The following is a 23,114-nucleotide window of genomic DNA, read 5'->3' on the forward strand; positions in this document are numbered from 1 at the left end:
TTGAGACATAAACAAGATCCCCGGGCAGCTTTTATATTTTTCTAACCTACAGTCCTGTAAAACTTTATGTTCACATGGATCATCAGGATACACCATTAATGTGATATGATTGCAAATGTTAAATAACTGTAAGAGTTAAATAGCATAAAACAAGCCGACCTGGCAACACGGCTTCAGCGCATTCAGCCAGGGTAGTGACGGCGGTGCGTGACGTCTCCCTGACAGCCCTGCGATCCTCGTTCGCATCTCGGAGGATGAGGACCGTCGTCTCCATCTGCAGGGAGACTCGGGCCAGCGCGCGTCTTTCCCATGATTAACGAGCCGAAGCCGCGTCCGTGTTCTCCGCCGCTGGAAGCCGCGTCGCGTCGTCTCTCGGGGAAGGGACGGGGAATGGTCAGCCCCGACTCCCGTCCATAAGGATGCGGTCGCCGAGAGGAAGGATCGAGAGCCGACCGTGGGCCTCGCTCCTCGCCGGGGTCGTGTTCGTCGCCAGCGTCGCCGCCGGCTCCTGCGCGCCAGGTGAGCGCGTCTCGGCAGGTCTCTTTTTATTCTGAGCGCTAGAATAAACACAACGCACATACTGTCAAGTTGATTTACAGACTCTTTAAAACAGGCCACTTTTATATTGCTGATTTTTATTATTTGTTTAATATGAGAACTCTGCTCAGGGTGTTATGATGGCAAGTTTCTCATGAATGACTGGTTACTCCATCCATCCATCCATCCGACCCTCCGTCCATCTATCTACTTATTATATTGGTTTCCATCAGTCCATATTAGAGATGAATATCAAATTGGCCAAAAAAAAAAACACCAACAACAACGTGGTGGGCGGTGTGCCTGGAAACAGAAGCTGTCCGTTTGGGAGCCATTGATCAGTGTGACGTATGCGTGGGAGAGAAGGCAGCTCACACCTCCTTCTCCTGTCCCCATAACGGAATGGTACTGTACCCGTGCCTGCCGTATCACCTTTCACACCGCTCCTCATCTGATTACAGCGCGTAGGCTGGAGCTGCTGGTACGGTGGGTGGAGGTGCCGGCTTGCCACGTCTCCTGCTACCCCCCCCCCCCCTTCCCTTTCCTTCTTCTTCTTCTAATCGTCTTCATCTTTGCGTATTGCTCGAATAAGCAAGATCCAAGCCTCCTTCACGGAGCTGCAGTTCATGCGGCCACAGATGCCATGAGGGTGTCATTCGAAGGGCACGGCATCAGCCTTCAGTGTTTAGACTCGCTTACAATGGCAGGTCAGATTGCCCGTTTTTACAATATCCATCACGTAAACATGTACAGTATTACATTTCATTTCAGCCGGCGAATAGGTGCGTCCTGGAAAACTCAGATTCCATTTAATTCAAGTGCTAATATGAAATGTCTTGTTTGCATGTTAGTGGGGTTTTGTTGATGCAAATTATAGTTAATTCTAGAATTGCCCAATGCCATGTGGTGGTTATTATTATTATTATTCTGTGCTGTTGCATTATTTGAATATATAAATGTGCCATGGATGGAAGAGGCAGAATTTTTGGGGTTCCACCGATGTAAAGGAGCCGCTGATGTGGGTTTAGTCGAAGATGTCTCCACAAGAATCTAAAGGATCGGCTGCATTGTTTTTCTTTCATACAGAACGGGGGCTTTGGGAATCTCTGATACCTGGATGTGGCCTGTACAAGGGTGGTAGTAGCCTAGTGGGTAACACACTCGCCTATGAACCAGAAGACCCGGGTTCGAATCCCACTTACTACCATTGTGTCCCTGAGCAAGACACTTAACCCTAAAATTGCTCCAGGGGGGGACTGTCCCTGTAACTACTGATTGTAAGTCGCTCTGGATAAGGGCGTCTGATAAATGCTGTAAATGTAAATGTAAATCATTCATTATGGATCGTTCCTGGATACGCGTCCTAATAAAGACGCATGGAAACACATCCTCTTGCGTCCACGCGTCAGTTTAGCCTCTTATCTCGGCCGTGGTGTTACGGAAACTAGCTGACAACTGAGGAATGCTGCAGGCCGGCCTTCTGTCGGCGTGCAATCCTTTGCTAAAAATAAGGGCTGGACGGCAGATGCCAGGGCGTCCAGCACACACACCGCTGCCCAGCAGATAAAGGGACGTGGCCCCTTCCCAAACCGCGCTCCCCGACGCAGAACGTAGTCATTTCACATCGTACGTTGTACAGACCAGCAAGAAAACAACAGAAAGTGGGTTAGTATTAAAGTGATATTAAAGTGAAGTGATTGTCACATGTGATACACAGCAGCATAGCACACGGTGCACACAGTGAAATTTGTCCTCTGCATTTAACCCATCACCCTGAGTGAGCAGTGGGCAGCCATGACCGGCGCCCGGGGAGCAGTGTGTGGGGACGGTGCTTTGCTCAGTGGCACCTCAGTGGTACCTTGGCGGATCGGGATTCGAACCGGCAACCTTCTGATTACAGGGCCGCTTCCTTAACCGCTAGGCCACCACTGCCCCAGTAAGGTGCTGGATGCCGTGAACAGACTCCCGTACCCCACACTCATCCAGAAGAGAAGACGCTGTGGTGACATCATGATTTATGATTTACATCATCATTTTTACAGTCATCAGCCACTCAGCGACACTCATGTCCTGTGGCTGGGACAGATATCATGACTCACAAATCACTGTGTGATGATCTGCTGTGACTCTTCACTCTGGGCGGACTTGTGGACCAAAACCCTGCAAAAACCAGATTTGACTTTTAATTTGTCAGCCCGAAATATTAATGAATGTAATTCCTGTTGTATAGGGAGCGGGTCAAGGCCATGATGCCCGCTCGGATCACACTATTTTCAGTTTTGTCACATATCGTGATTGATATCTAACTTTGCTTTGCCCCAGTTAGCAGTGGGATCACCAGCTGGCTGTCTGCAGAATTATGAATATATATATATATATATATATATCAGATTATACAAATCAGATCATCTGAGTCTCATTCCTATTCTCCTATTCCGCTGACTCGGAGGCCAAATCCACTGGCACAGAATGTTAATAAATATATTGCACCTGAGGCTTTATTGGGGCTTTTTTATCCCGTGGCGCATGCTGCATTTGGAGAAGTTAAGTCAGGGTCTTTGAGCCCGGTCTGAACCAGACTTGCTTCAAGTCATGATTATAAATTACAGGGGAAGATGAAAGCGCCCGTGTTCCAGAGGGCAGCGTCAGGCAGTAATGAGGGGGGATCAAAGCTGTTCTTCAGAAGGATGGTGCTAATAATGCCACAGAGCGAGCCCCTGGTCCTTCAGCTCGTACTTAAACACCAAAGCTGAACACAGACGCGGGGCCTGTGTCCCTCAGACGTCCAGCGTTTAATAAATATGCATGCGGAGGCAAAGACGGATTACGTTTAGAAAGAACAAATCCGTGGGCATTAAAAAAAGCAGGTTAGGGATCAGCCTTGGCAGATATGAGGAGAAATAAATAACAAATTCATAAAAACCCGCAGTAATTCTTTACAAATCCGCCCGACACTGTCAGCGTGGGCATGTGTTCTTCGGCGTGACCAGGACGGATGTGATGGAGGGTGGAGTGCAGAGAACGTCAAGGCCTGTTGGAGGTGACGTCTGCCTGCGGAGCCACTTCGAGGTGTTGTTGTGAGGGAATTCTCGCCGGCAGGAGGACGAAGGGTTGGAAAATCTGACGGCCTGCCAGGGTTCACCGTGCTGTGGGAGGCTGGAAGGGCGGCCAGGTTGAGTGTGGGCGCGGACAACCATCTGCTGGAGGTCACGTCCTCTTTCTGCCCTGCAGGCCTTTGAATTGGAAACTTCAGTCAGGATTTCAGCTGGAACAAAGTGGGGAAATTTCCGAGGCACAAGTAAAATCAGAAGAATGAACGAATTTCCCCTGTAAAGAGGAACGAATCAGTATGAATCAGAATTGTGCATATTATTTGCACGTCAACAGGAATTACAATCTGTTGCTCATTGTTCCGCAAAAATTCCTAGGAAAGCAGATTAGGTCAAACAAACCCCAGAGCAAGGATCTTCAAGTCATGCTGCTCAAACATCAGGTATCAGCGCTCCACTACGTGTCACTCAGGTGCGAACCCTCTATGGAGTCCATATCTGTAATAAAAGCTGAAAACCAGGCCTGGATTCAGATTGGAGGGTCTTATAGCTTAATTATGTCCAGACAGTTATTTTTTTGTTTAATTCAAAGATTCGAAGATAAATTAATTTTCAAACGATGGTTATTTCTGTTTTTGAATCCTGATTGATAGTTAATATGATGATAATATGATGGGATTTCTCACAACCTACCAGCTTTAGAAATGAGTACATTTATTACACTTGAAATCACTCAAAATAAAAATGCACCAATTGGATGTATGTAGTTCTGAAATAGGCCTAGTAGTTATGTGTACTAATACAATAATTGAGTTAGATTGTCCTGAGCGGCATATACTTATTATGTACATGCACCCTTCTGTGTTTGCCGTTGGGTGGATGCGCTTTTACGTTTCATTTCCGGGCGTTGAGGCCTCTATCTTTCCCCGCTTTTTAACAACTCGTGTTCCATGAGCTTTGCCCGCGTGGGTGATGGGCTGCACGTGTTCTCCTTCCTCCTGCTGGGTATTTGTGGGATTGTCCCTGGCCTGAGGTCGGTTCTTAAGCTGCGCAGGGTGAGAGAGAGAGAGAGAGAGAGAGAGAGAGAGAGAGTATGTTTGGGCGCAGGTTGCGAACGGTAATCCCCTGACCGAGTTCCTGAATGTCACGTCCGTCTGCGTGACTGGGACGTCTGCGTACGGGACACCTGCCTCTTGAAAGGGGGGTGTCATGTAATAACCACACCGCTGCTACCGTGACGCAGCCACCCTGGTCAGCAAGGGGGTTGTATGAGGCGCTGGCTTCTGATCTTGAGGTGCTGATCCAGCCAGACGCAAGCCCGAGACCAAGAAGAGGACAGGAGAACATGAAACCTCCATTTCAGATGAAAAGTCTGCATCTGCCACTCACACGCATCTTTTAATGCAAATCATCTGAGTCATAATAATAATCTCTCGCTCGCTCTTCCACTCTCGCTCTCTCCACCATACTCGAATGAGCAATTATCATGCAGACTGTTTTGTTGAATTTTTTTGCCCCCCCCATCGCAGTGTTTTTTGATAACCTCTCAACCATGAGGGATCCAGCCTGACTCTGTAATGGACATCAGACGCACAGGAGAGTCCTTGGTCCTCAACAGCCAATCAGTGCCATTCGGAGCGCATTTTATGTGAAACATGACCGCATCCTGACATGAGGGTGGAAATGTGTAGATTCAACATGTACAGCCAATAAGCAGCGGTGTGGAAAACGTAAAACTGTGCATCCTTCAGATCTGAGATGTGATCTCTCCAAAAAAAAAACACACACACACTAAGTTTTACAGCGTCATATCGATTTAACATTTCCTCTGTGCAGCAATGGTGCAGGTGCATTAGGCATCTTTACCAGTTTTATGGTCTCAGAGCTCATAATGTCATAAAATAATCTTTTGAATGGGTCATATTGCATTGCTGCATTGAGTCTATGCCCTCTGCTGAGCAAGCGTTTTTAGATTTATTGTACAATAATGTAGTTGTTTTTTTCCAATGTTGTCTTTGTTTAAAATGTGGAAATGCCATACAAAATTAATCTATTCTATATGTTGCCATAGCCTTTCCATCAGCCACTTAATTGAGTCCTGTCACAACCATCTGGCATGACGAGGCAGGTGAACGGAAAAGATGAGACGAAACTTGATGAGGAAGAAGGACGCAATGGCACAACGTCACGATACAGGGGTTTAATTAGTGCAGGACAGGACGGGGGAGACATCCCAGACGTTGGTGAACATGTAACATATCAAAGACCCGACGGCGAACAGAAACGAACAGGGCAGCTTTATACATTCAACACAGGTAAAAACGATTAGGGAACATTACACAGGACAAACGTGAAACTCCGGACCGGATCATGACAAGTCTTGTGTTTGCATATATTGCATATTGCATCACAATGGTAGTAAGTGGTAAGTGGAGAAGAGGACCCACCCTGCTCTTATTGTTCAAGTTCGTTCTATTAGATGTACTTTAGTGATGACTGACAGCTCTGTAAGAGATTTAAACCAACTCATTCCAATTTGTCACATTGCCAGTGTTGCCAGATTAAGGAGTGTTAATTAATTTTAGGGCTAAATAGACCTATTAGCTAAGGCAGTAGTGAGGCTATTATTCATGATGAAAGAAAACTATATAACCAAGAAACTTAACATGCTTTCACATTACCTGAAAGTTCTGGGCTATTGATGCAGCAAGTCTTATTTCTGATGGCTGAAATTTTAATGCGTTTTTATCACATCAGTCCATCATGACAGAGCGATAAGCCAAAGGACAGAGGATGGCAGATAAGGAGCCGTCTGCCATTTCCCTTGTCTCTGTTCACCACGGCTGTCTTTGGGGGAGAGTCGCAGTCTGTCTGGATGAAGGTTAACATTCAGGGGGATAAGTTTACTTTACAAACTTGCTCTGCTGAGGTCATACTGGGACACAGTCACTGATTAACAGACAGAATTTCTATATCCAGCAACATCTCATATGATTATCATCATTTTTCCACTCTTTGTTGTATAACGCCTGGCCTTGTGGCTGAATAAGGGAAATGTCGCACCAGGCCAATGAATTTTGAGGCAAACAGCTCATCTGTCACTGTAGTTCCGGTAATTGCAAGATCAAGTTTTCTTAGGGGGGAAAAAAGGTGCTATTTTGGTACCAGAATATATTAATAGAAATCCTCTATTTATCTCGGAAGGATGGGTCTGCTGGTTTAAATTATCAAATGATCTTTTTTTTACAGCAGTGTCCTGACCAATATGGTAGCAATTTCTTAAATATCATATAAACATGACCATCTCTGTGACTCTTTAATAGAGGTAAAAATAGGAGAATTGCTACCTGAGCAGACATCTTGTTAAATGAAGCCACAAAAATGCTTTATTTATTCACCAGCAAGTGAAAAGTGAGTCTATGCCCTCTGCTGAGCAAGCTTTTTTAGACTTATTGAGTTTTGTTACAGTACATTATTAATCAGTATATAATGGACATGAAATGTTTATTCATTATAACTATAAACAACGTTGTAAATTTGAGATCTTGATTATCTGAATACAGTCAAAAAGGTTGAGTAAAGTCTGTCCTCAGTCCAGTGTTTAAGATGAAGTAGTGCTGCATATTTCTACCTCTTGTCAATTATCTGGAAAGTGGCGTTGTAAGTGAGTGGGGTTTGAACCTGTGACTGTGGCTTTCTGCTTCATAGGTGAATATATTTCCCACTAGGCTATGATCACTTTCCTCAATATACCCTACACTATTAAAATTCTGCCCAGATGGATAGGGTAAAGGAATAAGGGAAGTGGGGCAGTGATGGCCTAGCAGGGGAAGTGGTGGTCTAGCGGTTAAGGAAGCGGCCCGTAATCAGAAGGTTGCCGGTTCGAATCCCGATCCGCCAAAGTGCCACTGAGGTGCCATTGATCAAAGCGCCGTCCCCACACACTGCTCCCCGGGCACCTGTCATGGCTGCCCACTGCTCACTCAGGGTGATGGGTTAAATGCAGAGGACAAATTTCACTGTGTGCACCGTGTGCTGGGCTGCTGTGTATCACATGTGACAATCACTTTACTTTTTTAAACGTAAGTAGTAGTTTATTTCCCAGAGTTGGTGGCTTTCATTGCTCAAAATATTTTCGTTACTGGAAAATAAGGAAATGTCTCTACATTCAAATAAAAATTCTTATTCAACAATGATGCCAAGGGCCAAAATATGACATCTTTACCCATAATGGATTAAATGAAAGTGAAGTGATTGTGAAACACTATCCTCTGCTTTTAACCATCACCCTTGGTGAGCAGTGGGCAGCCGTGACAGGCGCCCGGGGAGAAGTGTGTGGGGACGGTGCTTTGCTCAGTGGCACCTCGACGGATCGGGATTCGAACCGGCAACCTTCTGATTACGGGGGCCGCTTCCTTAACCACTAGGCCACCACTTTCCCACTGATGTGCTGAACCACACAATTTTGAACTGAATCTAAACCTAAGCCTCCAATGCCCCTGGGACACATGTTGAGAGAAAGTGTGTGATGGAGGAGATTGAACTCTGTTCACCTTCCTGGTTTCAGGCAGATACAGGGTTGCTAGGTGACCGCTAATTCATCAGGATGCTTGTGAAGAACATGAGTCCGCTTGAAAAGGAGATGGCACTGAGAAACGGTAAAACCAGATATATGTCTGTTGCCCCCTGTTCTTGTTTGAGGTTATTAATTGCCACTCCCCTCCATGGTCTGTGCGCACTGTGTAACTCACACACAAAATGCGAGGAGAATAACGGTGACGAGGTGCCGTCTAATTCTGACCGTTCACAGAGTCATATCAGATCCTGAAATTCAGGGCTTGTCATTATGAAGAGACGTTTTCTTTTATTGAGAGGTGGTCTCATGCTATTTCAGCCCCGCTCTGTAGACATGAGTGGATAGAGATCATTTTATCACAGTCTTTTATGGACACTGTTCCCTTCACAACTGTCACGACACAGACTCGAATCCAAATGCAGAAAAAAGGATTAATTCACAAAAACCGTGAATAGAGTACCAAAGAAGACGGAAGAACTTGGACTGGGCACGAATAACACAATGGGCTCACTACAAGTAAGGGGCAGTACACATTGGAGAAGGGGAATGGGAAGGATGGACTTAATGCACTGACACAGATGGGAAGAAAGGTATGAGGACAACAGAGGGAACAAGCATACGTCGTCAGGGGATACAACCAGGTAAACTTATACTGAACGTACAACCACGGAAAGGCGAATACCGCTAAACACACGCAGACAGAGAACAGGATTTCTAACAGGAAACAATAAAAAAAAACACGATAACAGCAGACTTTATTTAATCTTGGCTATGTGACTGTATAAATGAAAAAAGTTGCAAATTTCTTAAAATAATAGTAATATGAGATATTGGGTTTCTACAAGCCATAACGGGGCAGTGGCGGCCTAGCGGTTAAGGAATTGATTCATAATTGTAAAACATAATAAAAAGGATTTCACTTTACCTTCGAAGAATGTTTTTAGGATATCAATCATTCGATGACAGTCACATTCTGTGGAGGCGGGTATCATCCTGGAAAGCGGCACTCCTATAAGGATGCAAAGGTGCATAAGGATGGAAAAGAAACAGGAAACTTTTTTGAAAATAAACTGTTGAACTGTGCAATGTCACCTCACTATATGCAGTAATTCCAGTCCAATTTGTGTTCTTGTATATTTTTTGTACTTATATTTTTCCAGTGTAATTTGTACATATTATGTTTATTACTACTGTATTTGTTTGTTAATTAAGTTCTTCTTTTCTGTCCTAATTATATCCCGTCTATTGCAACCTACATTTCGCTGTTCCTTGAGAAGTGACAATGACAAAAAAGATTTGTCTTATCTTACCTCAAATGATAAATTTCAACCTGCCAGGCTGAATACAGGGCCTGTAGATGATCTATGAACATGCATCAAATTTTATTTTCATCTGTTGCCTCCCTCTCAGGGAATGTAAAAGACTGTGTTTCAAGACACTTTGAGTGCTTCTAATGAGGAGGAAAAGGAGGAGGCCTGCTTATGTGGTTGAGGGATGGGTGGAGTGGCATATTACTCTGGCACTAATCACATCAGTTCTGGCAGTCTGGGCTAGATGGGCCCATCTTCTTTTTCCCGTTTTGGACGCTCCAAGGAGGGAATGTGAATGTTTACAGCGCAACATGTGCCCGATGGCTGCTCTTCACAAGGTGACGACATTCACACTTATCTGTGTGGTGAGGCTTGGTTCTGCTGCAGCGTGAGGAAGGTGTGAGCTGGTTGTTAATATGCAGGGAATGTGCACAAGCTTGCAGGGACCATTCTCCTTCCTGTTCCATCATGATGAATGTGAGGTGAAACTAATTTTATTCTAAATATGCATGGCAGCCTGATTAGAAATGGTGCAGTCTCCACATTTCCAGAAGACTGAATATTCGGAATTCAGAATAATGTGATTATTCACAATCTTACGATGTATTATTTATTTATAATTTAAGTTCATTGTTTTTTTGCCAAACAATTCACGATATTCCTTCAGCCCCACCCAAGTACTGTTTTGTACTGTAGGAAGAAGTATTTTGGTACAAAAATGACAAGAAAAGGTTTATTAACAATAGAAGAGAGACACAAGCATAACACAAGTGGAAAAGTGTTGTTCTTTCCTACAGAGAAATTGTGATGAAAGTCATTGTGTCAGTGAGTGCATTTACATTTACAGCATTTATCAGATGCCCTTATCCAGAGTGACTTACAATCAGCAATTTTTAGGGTTAAGTGTCTTGCTCAGGGACACAATGGTAGTAAGTGGGATTAAGTCTTACCCGCTAGGCTACTACCACCTCCTTCACCATGTAGCCTCTTTCACCATCACAACACTCCCAGTAACTGTGGGAAACTGTGGGACAGGAAGAGGTGTGGCAGACCCAAAGCCACGACAGCATCAGAAGAAGCATTTCTGCGAGTCAACAGCTTGCTCACACGACCACAGCTTCATGCACAGCTTAATAGTGGGCGTAGTTTCAACAGTCAAGAGAAAACATCGAGTTGCAGGTTTGAAAGTTTGAGCTGCAGCCAGAAAGCCATTGCTAAAATGTTAGAATAAGAGTCTTGTCTGGGCCATAAAAAACCACAAATGGTTACTGAAGACTGGTACAAAGAACTGATAAAATGTTCAATTCATCACACAGGATTTTTGTACATATGTACAAAAATTAAATGGGAGAGCAAAGTAGAGATATAGAAATATATATTATTATATATTTTGTGTACATAAAACTGAAAAACCCAACAGGTGGTAGTGTGTGCAGCATTGTTGAAGACTGCGTTTTCTGCACTTTTAGGGGAATAAAGAGTTACATGCAACAAGCGTTGCCTTTTATTTCGGTCTTTGTTTTTGTGAACTTGTGCTCCCTCATACCTGATTGCCTTTGTCCTTTGTGGCTCTGGCTCTAACACGGCGTCCACATTGGCTGCCACTGACTCACGTGTGATAATTGCATCAGCCCGTCTCCGTTGCCTTGGCAGTTGTTATGGCAACGCTAGGCCAAGGTTTCGGCAACAGACCTAATGGCCGAGTGAGGGGTTTTGCCGATGTTAATTTCCCCACCCCTTTAACACACGGAATGCTTACAGAGCTGTGACCTGGTCAGCATCCCTGAAACACGGACAGTAGTTAATAGGTGCTTCTCATGCTGTACAGAAAGCCATTGGTGGTTGGTTGGTTCTATGGCCTTTGCACTTTGCACTCTCGTATTTATTCCTCAACAATCTTACATTATATATTTCATCATATTTATCATCACATGAACAGCAATTATTTCATATCCCATCCTCATCACGTCAAAAAGGTTAATTGACTTTGATATTTCATCATAAATTTGACGAAAACATCATAGCTGAACAGCTGTCGATGCTCTGCAATGTGTAAAAAGGTGGTGGTTGTGGGGAGTAGGTATTTTTTTTGTCATAGCCATCAGCAAAATGTGACATGTCTATTTCTGGACACAAAATGTCAGAAGACCAGTATTATCTGACATGACAAAATTGTTGTTTTTATGGTTGACCTTATTTTCGGCGATTGTCACAAAACCCAATTCACTTCTCCTGTAGGCCTGTTGACACAAAAGCTTATACAAACCACCCTTAAAATAACCATATTAATTGAAGCTCTCTATTCTCATAACTGCTTCAGTGTGTGGGACTGTGTGTCCAATCGGAGCATGAACACAGCAGGCGAGGATAGTGTCGGTTCTTATCAGAAACACTAATCTTTCTAACAGAAATTCATGTCTTCGTCTCAACAGTCAACCCACCAAGAACATGTGTGTTTTTTTTTCTGCCATTATGAAAATATGGGTAAACATAAATCCTATTCTGACATAAAGAAAGAAGGCTTAGACTGTTCAAACTTTGCATTATGTGGAGGTGGGAGAAGAAGAACAAGAAACTGTAAACACATTAATTCAATGTTTTTAATACATGTTAAATACATGCCAAATGTGACTAGGCAAACAGCCGTGTAATTTCATTGGTGGTTAGGTGCTCATTGGTGGATTGGTGCTACAAAAGTGTGAAGAAATTTGCCCTCAGTGGGCTGGAACTATTATTCCAGATCTTTTCTTCTTCATTCATCAAGCAGCTTCCACCTCCACCACTACTTCTGCTTCTAGTCACTTGTAGGTCTCTAGATATAATTTCATAAGCTGTCCTGTGGTGCGTTATGAAGCCATAATAACTAAATGAGAGGTTTGTGATCTGGTTATTTAAGGCAGCAGTGGCTTTAGATCTGGCTGAAATTTGTGATACATATAAAATCAGTTATTAAACTTGTTAAATATTATATAGTGTGCAGGTTTCATTTGTGTGTGTGTGTGTGTGTGTGTGCGGAAAAGTATGGTTTACTAAAATCCGACTGGCTTTCTCAATAGCTTTGACAGGAGTTGTCTATTCCCATAGCAACGCTTGGTGGCACATGGGAGCTTAGATTGTTTCAATCATTTATGCAACATTTGCAAGCCTACATTTTGGTTCATTTCTATCTTCTGGTTGGATATAAACAGAGCTTGAAAAAAAAGTCGAAAGGTCTTTCATTCATCTCATTCTCACTGCCATGTGTCTTTATATTTTGTCTCAGCAGAAGGACAATGTCCTCGCACCCTGGACTGTGCCCGGCAGGGACGCCACTTCTGCCAACCTGGCTCTTCACACTGTGGACCATGCCTGTCCCTGCTGGTTGAGAACAAGAGGGGCAAGTGTGTGGTCAGGAGACGATCTTACATCAGTACGTACCCTCAGGAGCCATTCAGATCCGATGGCTCATTCACTTATTCTGATTGGTTATAATGAGTAGAGCCTGTGCGTCAGCCCATGATGAGTCCTAATGGCCTGAGGCAGGACTGTCGTCACCACCCAGACACCAATTATAAGTCAATTTAGATTTTCAATATCCATAAAAGAGGGACCTGTGAATTGTCTAATTGGTACTCAACCCTTAAATTGGAATATAAATGAGTAATTCTGAACTATTTAAGAAGCAGACCTTTGAGTTGAGAAAATCAATACTCCACCAAGGTGTGCGTGTTCTTAAAAGGGCCTGGTCCACACCCTTAGCCATGTCTTGCTCCATTGGGACTCACCATGTATTTAGTGAATGGAAATTGCTCCGGATAAGTGAGTAAATGTAAATAAAAACCAACTACAGCACAGAAAATATCGATTGCTCCACATCAAGGCCACAGCAGATGTATAAAACTCATGAAGCCTGATTGACTGGGAGTGTTCAATAATTTCACATCAAGAAAATTGTCAGAATATGATTAAATAAATGTATGCAAAAACGTATGAACTTTTTGGCTGTTGTGTAACTGATTTGGACTCCAAGAGGATGAATGTTTAAAGTTGGAGGCATGATTGACAGCTCTCATGCACCGTACCTCCTCGTTCTGTATGATTTAAGCTCCCTTTCGTCTGTCAATAAATCCCTGTGCAAGTGTAGTGAAGCGTTCATCTCCTCCCGACCTTCTCTGTTTCCCTGCATTTTCTTTGCACATAATGATTCTTGTGTCAGGTCGTTTATCAGAGCTGTAATTCAAGCATTCTGACTGGCAGACTAGTGAATATGCTATGTATAGCACTCAGATAATGCCCCAAAAACATCTTTAATAGTTCTTTCCTGCTACACACATCAAGGTTGCTCAGTAGAACCTAGATCAAGCTGTATCTACAGATATCCGGAAAGTATTCATCACTTTTTCCACTTTTTGTTATGTTGCAGCCTTATTCCAAAATTGATAAAAAAAATTTCCCCTCAGAATTCTTCACACAACACCCCATAATGACAAGGTGAAAAAAGTTTGCTTGGGTTTTGCCTAATTTATTTTAAAAAATGACACTCACAGCCTTTGCCATGAAGCTCAAACCTGTTTCTCTGATCACCCTTGAGATGTTTCACATGGACACATGACGTTACTGTTTCAGTAACAGTCCCACAGTTGACAGTTTATGTCAGAGCACAAACCAAGCAGGAAGTTAAAGGAATTGTCTGTAGATCTCCAAGACAAGATTGTCTCTAGAAGGACAACCATCTCTGCAGCAATCCACCAATCTGGCCTGTATGGTAGAGTGGCCAGATAGAAGCCAATCCTTAGTAAAAGGCATATGGCAGCCCGTCTGCAGTTTGCCTAAAGGACTGTCAAACCATGAGAATCAAAATCCTCTGGTCTCTGGTGTGAACGTTAGGCGTCACGTTTGGAGGAAACCAGGCACCTACAGTGAAGCGTGGTGGTGGCAGCATGATGCTGAGGAGACATTTTTCAGCTGCAGGAAGTAGGAGACTAGTCAGGTTAGAGGGAAAGAATACTGCAGCTATGTACAGAGACATACTGGATGAAAACCTTCTCCAGAGCCCTCTTGAACTCAGAGTTCAGGGTCACGGTTCACCTTTCATCAGGACAACAGGCCTACGCACACAGTCAAGATATTAAACGAGTGGTTGTTCTGTGGATGTCCTTGAGTGGCCCAGCCAGAGTCCTAACTTGAATCTGATTGAACATCTCTGGAGAGATCTTAAATTGGCTGCACTAACGCTTCCCATCCAACCTGATGAGGTGCTGCGAGGAGCGAAGCTGGACTTTTAGAAAGCACGTTGACCTTTGCCCAGTCTGCCGTGCGCCCTCTGCTGGTGGCGCAACGGTGTGGGAACCGTGACACTTAAGTACATGTGATTTTTGACTTTTTTCATTCTTTATAAATTTTCCAGAACATTACGTTGTCGTTATGGGATGTGTGTTTCTGAGGAAAAAAAAATTATAAATTTGGGAATTAGTCTGTAACCAAATTGCGAATACTTTCCGGACAAACTCATCTTCAGTAAATCGTGATTAGATTCAGAAATGGATCATACGATCACAGTGTCTATGCTGCAGTGCCATTTAACATCCAGTAGGCAGATATGTTGTTGTAACAATGTGATTTCTTTACAAGACAGGGATCACCCGCTTTACACAGTTATACGTAGGCTTTTCTTTATTCCATCTCTGATTCTGGCTGTTTTCTGTCCTCAGCTGGGGGCATGAAATATATATTTGTGGTAGCCAGGATTATTTTACAAATCTGATCTGGAAGTTGTCCAGCCTGAAACCTCTTCTGAGTTCATCCTTGCCTCCAGCCAAGGTCACCCTGCTTCCTGTTGCCAGGGTTGTGCAATATGCAACATTTATGAGAGAAAATGTTCATGTTTCAGTTATTTTTTAATCATGCATTTTTATAATTTGTGTTCACTTGTTTATGACTCTATATTTACCACCACGAGCCACAAAAACATCAACTGGATTTGAAGAGGCTTTTATATATATATAATACCTTAGTCAGTTCCAAGCTCACATTGTGATTGGCTGAGAAGCCTTCTAGGTTGACATTGTGAGAAAGCATTTGCTGCCTTCCAGACTACTGACTGAATGATGTTGCCTAGCAACTGTTGTTCACTGGGGAGGCTAAAACGAATGCACTAAAGTTGCACATATCTGTTCTGCATCTGTGCTGATGGTAGTTTTTGGCTGTAACAACTAATGCCCACCGCTGCTGATATTAAATCGTGGAGCATTTTTGAAATATTGCTTAATTAACAGGCACATTTGAAAAAACAAAAACACTGTGGTGCTGTGATTTATGTACTGGTGCCCTGGTTCTGATTAATATTATGATATTTCAAGACTGTTGAGGTAAGTATAGAGAATTAAAGAGAACTGTTGTGGATTACTTTTATAGGTTACTGATGTTAATTAATTGAATTTGGTCATATTTTCCTCTTCTTGGCCCGCCCCTTTGTTACCATGGTGATGGATCTCATTCATGAAACAGAGGAGGCTGAGTTAGGCCAAATCCTTCCTCATACCCACGCAGCCATGGCGACGCTGAACAGATAATACACATGTTCACACACACACACACACACACACACACACACACACACACACACACACACACACACCATTGAAACAGTGTCGCTGTCATGTCCTGTTTGCCCTCCTGCTGCCCACACAGGAAAATCAGCACTGCATAGCAGACACACTGACCTATCATCCCACACACTGCAGCATACACACACACACACACAAACACACACTAACAGTCTCTCTGTCACACACACACACATTAAATTCACCTTTATTTACATGGTGCTGAATGGTCACACCATCACACATATTTTAAACTCAAACTGTGACATGTATTCCTTAAGCAAATGTTTCTTTTGGTTTTTTATCAAACAACATTTGCAAGTGACCTCTACCCTGGTGTGGACCAGCAAAATTAAATGAGGCATACATTTGCGCATACATTTCATTGCAATATACTTGTTCTGCCATAAGGAGGTGGTACAGCCTTCGCTCCCATTCTCGTCTGAATGTAGGTGTGTGTGCAAACGGCAGAGTGAGATTGTGTGTGTGCGTGTGTGTGTGTGTGTGTGTGTGTGTGTGTGTTTGTGAGGTGATTTATGAGAGGTTTCTTGGATGTGCACTTCTGGGGAAGCTCCCAGCAGTTCAGAAACCAGCAGTCCATTCACCCCATTTGCTTATGCTAATCGTATTGGCTTGTCTTGCAATAAGCACCAACGTAATGGCAGCCCATCTTGTGTCTGCAGGCAAGGCCAGCAGCCTTCCTGAGCTTGATGAGGAGATAGACTTCCTGTCCTCCATCATCACCAAGCAGCAGTCCTCAGAGCCCAAACAAGCAGGTGAGAAAAGAGGACTTTACCTTTAAAATAGGAAATCAATGTATTGATTATCAGTTGACACGTTTTTGTTTGTTTGTTTGTTACCCATTTTTAAATTAGATGTGTGATATTTAATGTAATTTTGAATTCATTCTGTTTAATATATTTTAATTATAACTTTTGAAGACCACAAGCTAGCAATGTAAAAGTTTGTGTTAAAGCTCAGTGTTTTCTTCTCTGTATTTCACCAGTCAGGCAAAACAGTTCACTTTTAGGCATGATCATAGCCAGACACCCCCATCTAGTGGTGCTTCCTTATACTGTATGACATTGAATATCACCAACCCTATATCAGCAACTGAGACTTAGGGGTTGTCTGTTTATTTTACGGCAATTTTTAAATATATATTCAAAAACTTTACAATTCCTATTGGTCTTTTTCCAGTACTACCCTCTCAGGTTATCCCCAAACACAAGTGGGATTCGGCTGCCATGAAGAGTGCCCACAGAGCCATGGGCCATCCCACCCACGCCACCCCAGCGCGCCTCATAACCAGTGGCCTCACAACAGCAACCCCAGCTACTACCACAACTACCACTACCAGCACCACCACTGCACACGCCCCACCCAACACACCTCCCCCAGCTATGCAGAGCGGCCCACTGATCATACCCTACCCATCAAAGGACCATGCGTTCCTTAGTATGTATTTTCTTGCCTTTTTTATTACAATCAAAGGTCAGTTTTATTCATAGTCTGATCAAAGTAAAATTTTCTAAAGTTCTTTCTTTCTTTCTTTTTGCAGTAACAATGTTTGTGTGTCTGATGGTCGGAGCTGTGGCCTTGATATTGGCAGGAATCTGCTGGGTTAGGTATGTGTGCATGAATACATCAACTTGCCTTGCAAAAATTGTGCACGTGCTCTTTAATTCATCATGGCGACATTGACTGATTTTGCTGGCCTGCTGGGGGCATCTGTTAAATGACTGTCAGCATAATTCTGCGTGCTCCCGACAGCCCTTTAGCCCATTAGCTTATTAGACTGTGTGCAGGAAGTGCATTAAGGAACATGGCCAGCGGCCAGTGTTCAGATGCAGACCTGAGATTTTTGTTGCCCGCCACAGGTTGCGAAGGGGAATGCTGTTGGCACAGAAGGTGGACTATCCTGCCTTTGGGGTGATGGGACCTCATTCATATGACAACATATCGGTATGTCAGCATGTGCACTTTCCAATAGTGTTCATTTGAGTATTAAATATATATAAATGTGTTTTTTAATTAAGCTTCCCTTTTTCATTTACATCAGTCTGGTGATAAGAAGCTGGCCCAAAGTGCCCAGATGTACCACTATCAGCACCAAAAACAACAGATGTTGTCACTGAAGTAAGCATGCTTAACATTCATTAACTACTTTTAATCTCAGATCAATCACATTCTACCAAACCATAATGCCTGCTGACATGTAAATCCTAGCAGACTAGTATATTTTCTTGTGTTATTTATTTAGGATAAAAAATAAGATAGAATAAAGATGTAGTTTTCTACCTCCATGAAATTAAGATGTGACTGATTAGTGATGCCCATTTAGAACATGACTTAATAAATTCTGTTAATTCATAGTTCAAGTTAAAGGGTAATTCCACCCCCTCCCCTCAATATACTATATGTTTCATTCACCACATCTGTCCATTCCTCTATTGTGGAGGGCTTAAGATGCAGAGAGTGCCCGGTGATGCTTTCTGACAGAACATCCAGTTTATATATATCAGTCCTGGATTTTAACCCCCCTGAAAATGATCGAGATCAGATCATTGGAGGCCACTGACACATCCTTTCAAAGGGGTGAATAAACACATCCTGTAATCGTCTATAGAGAGTTTATAGAAAGTATGGTAGAATTTTCTGTCTGGCTTCATTTAACTCACACCGATCTGTTGCTTTCAGACACAGAGACGATGCAAAGATTCCAGAGTCAGGAGCCACTTCAGATGAGGAGAATGAAGACGGGGACTTCACTGTGTACGAGTGCCCAGGACTGGCCCCTGTAAGTGTGTGCAGTGCATGTGATGTTGACCTGTGTGTGTGAGTGTGTGGGGGCGGTTTTGTATATGTGAGCGCTTATGTATTTTTGCTTTCTGCCTTTGCAGACTGGGGAAATGGAAGTTAGAAATCCTCTGTTTGATGACTTCACTCTGAACCTTCAGCGCGTCCCCAAGTAAACGTGGATGCACCTGGGTTCCCGAATGCACTTCCGCACACAAACACACTCCATTTCTCAGCCTTTTAAAACAGATAAATAAGCAGCTATCAGTGACTCCTTTCCTTTCCTGTTTCTCTAGAATCACACACACATACAGTATCATTCAAAAGTTTAGGGTCATTTAGGGTCATTTTAGTAGTTGTTTCCCACCAAAAACGAGGCCATTTCTAAATGACCCTAAATTTTGAACAGTAGTGTACACAAACACACACACACAAATACATATAGATATGGACACTAATGTTGACACGTGAAGCATGTAAATTTTGAGCAATCAAGCGAGGCGCTTGGTGAAGACTCTTGGATTGGGCGTTCTTTTTCTCTCTTTTAAAGCTACCAAGACGGCATCTGATGAGTTAGCAATTCAGTAAAATATTTTTTTTATTATATCCATTTTTTTTGTCTGTAAATTCCTTTTAATTCTTCATGTTGCGTCCGTTACAATGTTACAACTTTAGAAGCTTGAACATTGACAAGTGCATTGAAAAAAAAAAAAAAAGAACAACATTGTGCTCACATTCCGATTTCAGGCCATCCTTCAGTTCTTGTCTATGCCTTGGTCTGGAGAGAATTATGCGAGACAAACAAATTCTTTGTTGCAAGTACTTGATATCAAAACATATCAATTCATTCAGCATCGAGGGCCTCAACTGGTGGCCTGCTGTGAAGGTGTCACACAGTCAGTACTCACAACATGTTCACTGCGCCCACGTCCATTTATCCATTTACTTTCAACCAAAAAGTAGTTTTGTGATAATTTATTTTTTTAACCTCTGATTGTGATTATTTATTTTCCTTAATGTGCATATACAGGTATAGAAGCCTAATTGATTACTATGTAGCCATTGTTTAGTCGGTATGGTACCTCTATGCATGACTTGATAACAGCTGTGTTAATACAAAGGAAGTGGATATGCATTCATGGCTTGCTCCCGATTGTTAAGAAACCTTGCATATGAGTTGTCTCATAATGACTTATTTAATATTTTCTAGAGACTTTTTTATGTTTCAGAACAGAGCTTGTACAATATACCACACAATGGACGTTTCCAGAATTTGTACATTTTCCACATTGCAGAGTGCAGAGGAAGCAGTCTCCTTAAAAAAAATTATTTAAACTGACATATAATATATCTTCTTATATCTCTTCTATGTACAATCTCAAACTGATTTGGGATTTTATTCTGGTAAGAGTGCAGGCTGTTTGAGGACAAAAGACTGTCTCTCAGGTAATCTGCTGACAGTAGCAAACTCTACAGAAAATATTACGGACCGCTCAAGTAAAAGGTGAAAGCAGAAGCAGCAGTGAGAACAACATGTCTTAGGCACCAAAGGGACATTTATATTGCGGTTTGTCATGGAACTGACCAAATCTATGAACATGGGCATAAACAAGTAAAATTGGGAAAGGTCTGTTTCTATGTCTGGTTTTTGATTATAAATTCTCAAAATGTATATATAAAAATTTGATCTAGGTTAGCTTTCTTGATAATTTGCCGTACAAACAGTTAGTATATCCATATGTATACCATTAGACCATAAAAGTACACCAGTAAATATCACAGCCTTTTTAGCAATCTTTTTTAAAGAAAGGTCATTACAACTCTTTGGTAAAAGGGTACCTTCAGCTCATCAAAACATTGTTTTAACGTTCAGTTCTCACTGCTGTTCCTGCAGCTGAATGTTTTCACTCGGACCTTTCATCCTGCCAACGATTACCTGATCCACAGTAAGATGGGACTGGTAATCAGAATGCGTTGTGTTGGTTACTTGAAGAAACGAAACGAGAACCCATGCATTGAGGGTGGTGGTGAGATCCTTTTTTTTTACGGTTATGGGGAATGTTGCTCAATGTGGTGTGTTAGCTAAGTCCCTTTCCTAGCAACCGTAGGAACACTCAGTGTGCCATCCCTTGGATACAAGGATGTAGTATCTTTTAACACTTTGTTCACCAAGTGTAACCAAATTGTTCGGTCTAGGACATGTTCTGACTTTTGCAATTACAGAGCCCATTTCACAAGCATGTAAAAATCGAATAATATTTACTGAAAATAAAAGAATAAAGATTTATAATACATTCACTTGTGTTGTCCTTTGATTTGCTTTAATTTTTTACATTGCATCAGCATAATGTTTCAGAATTGGTTAAGAACAGCAGCAACAAAAGGAACTTTTCTTTTTAATTTGGCTATGTAAACTTCTGGGCATCCAATGCCTTAAATATTACAATGATTTATTGAAGAAATGCATCATCGTTAATGGATTAACAATGAAAATGTATCCATTATCCAATGATATAATATATCAATTTCACACTGAAACCTAATAATAGGATGTGAGCTAATCATTGTTTATAACATTGTTTTCAATGGATTTAGAATACCAGTCCATTTGTGTTATGTGCTTCTGGGATGACTAAGGATCTGCAAACATTTTACCTTGGACCACTCCTTCGAGAACCCTTTATGTTAATAAAAAAAGCTGACTGAGGTGGTCATGCTACCATCTCAGTAGTGTACACAACAAGTGTCCACAAACCTCTGGTGATTTGATGCGTTTCTGAATTTTAAACAAATTCTCCACCCTTAGTGTCTAAATTAGTCTTCATAGAAAGGAATTAAAAGGAATACTTGCAAGCCTCCAACAAACCCTGACCACATAAGAAAGAAGGGGTTTAAACCACTACGGGCAGCTGGCAGGAAGGAGGAACGTTGGTCACAGCAAGCTGAGGTGAGATTGAGCAGTTGTCACACTGCTCAATCTGTCTTCGTGTTCATGGTTTTCTACGTTTCGGTCAGCTCCTTGTGCAAACCGGATTATGCAGTTAATTTAGGAGCCGTTAGGTTTTTGTTTCACTGGTCTTAACTGCAAGTCAGAAGATTTATGTGATATGGTATCATTCTTTTATTTTATTTTCTGTGTCCTTAAAAGTCAAATTTGAATAGTCAAATAAAAAAATCTGCCAAATCTGCCCTGACAATAGGAGTTAATTATGAGTTGAACTAGGCCAATACTTTGTCAAACAAACAAGGAACCTAATCAATGTGCAAATAAATGCTATGTTATAAACCTTACTTTTGTCTAAGAATTTTGTATTGTATTTTTAGAGCACAACTGTTGTAACTCTGTAGTCTGCAGCTAAATGCCTTTGAAGGGCAAATATGCCATGATTGTACTACATTTGCTTCTTTAGTGAAGAATCCTTCTTCACCACTGTGAACTGGGAGATGAAATTCCAAACAATGCCACTGAGTTGACCTCTCTAGGTCTATAGTTTTAGTATTATTGTTATCTTATAAACTCAAGAATACACTACATCCATTCCAGTGGCCCCCCATGTTCTGTTTTCTGTTCCACTTCATTGTAAAGAAAGTGTCTGCTAACCCACTTCAACATATCTATGAACCATAAGTTGCATAAGTTGCGAATGCATATTGAGGATGTGAAGTCATGTGCGACACGGGAATCAGAAATACTGCGTAATAATAACAGTATTAAATAAGAGGAAATTGCGTAATTTAATGTGCACTTCAGAATTCCATTGAATGGACATATTACTATTGATGCTTATGTAGACTGAATAACTGTTGATGTGCAATTTTTAACATGATGCACACTGGGCTGGCTCCTTTTGAATGCTGTGCAAGTGAGGTAATAGAAAGGCACAAACTCCGCTATTTGTGAACCCAGGCATGTAGATCATGGTACATGTTGTGATAGGGTAGATCATGATAGCGTTGGAAGACATCTCTCTCCAGTCCATGTATCTCTTGACAGCAGGGGTTCTGTGCCACCTGAAATAAGTCTCGTAACGGGTTCTGTTGGCCGCTAGATGAGTAAGAAAAGAGGCCAACTCTCCTATACTTTTGAAATCATCCACATGAATAAAAGAGTCCATTGGCACCGTGGCATCGTACTTGGGTCGAGGAGGTCCGAGGACAACCGGCACAGCCCCTGACTGTTTACAGTTTTGCTTTGATATAATCACTCTTTAAGGTGTCCTTAAAAGCCAGGTAAATGATTAAGGGGGCCAAACGGCTA

The 23,114-nt window shown here is 42.2% G+C and overlaps 1 protein-coding gene across 2 annotated transcripts; it reads left to right on the top strand.

Moving 5' to 3' along the window:
- The first annotated feature begins 190 nt into the window (after positions 1-190).
- Positions 191-19,556, top strand: npdc1b (neural proliferation, differentiation and control, 1b). Of its 2 annotated transcripts, none has more exons than XM_028997156.1 (9): positions 191-519; positions 12,736-12,882; positions 16,741-16,833; positions 17,258-17,515; positions 17,619-17,685; positions 17,938-18,022; positions 18,120-18,196; positions 18,758-18,857; positions 18,961-19,556. In XM_028997156.1, the coding sequence occupies exons 1-9, from the start codon at positions 420-422 to the stop codon at positions 19,030-19,032; spliced, it is 999 nt and encodes a 332-aa protein (XP_028852989.1). In that variant the 5' UTR covers positions 191-419; the 3' UTR covers positions 19,033-19,556. The 2 variants fall into 2 exon arrangements, with proteins under 2 accessions (XP_028852989.1, XP_028852990.1); XM_028997157.1 differs by having other exon boundaries at positions 12,739-12,882.
- The last annotated feature ends 3,558 nt before the right edge of the window (positions 19,557-23,114 follow it).

The sequence above is a fragment of the Denticeps clupeoides genome, chromosome 11 (assembly GCF_900700375.1).
Source record: "Denticeps clupeoides chromosome 11, fDenClu1.1, whole genome shotgun sequence".
NCBI classification, from domain to species: Eukaryota; Metazoa; Chordata; class Actinopteri; order Clupeiformes; family Denticipitidae; genus Denticeps; species Denticeps clupeoides.

What these genes read in the sequence shown, in the direction of transcription:
- npdc1b (XM_028997156.1), top strand. Translation starts at nt 420, where the DNA reads ATGCGGTCGCCGAGAGGAAGGATCGAGAGCCGACCGTGGGCCTCGCTC. An exon ending in CTCAGAGCCCAAACAAGCAG is followed by an intron (nt 16,834 to 17,257) that starts GTGAGAAAAGAG and finishes GTCTTTTTCCAG; the next exon opens with TACTACCCTCTCAGGTTATC. An exon ending in GCAGGAATCTGCTGGGTTAG is followed by an intron (nt 17,686 to 17,937) that starts GTATGTGTGCAT and finishes TGCCCGCCACAG; the next exon opens with GTTGCGAAGGGGAATGCTGT.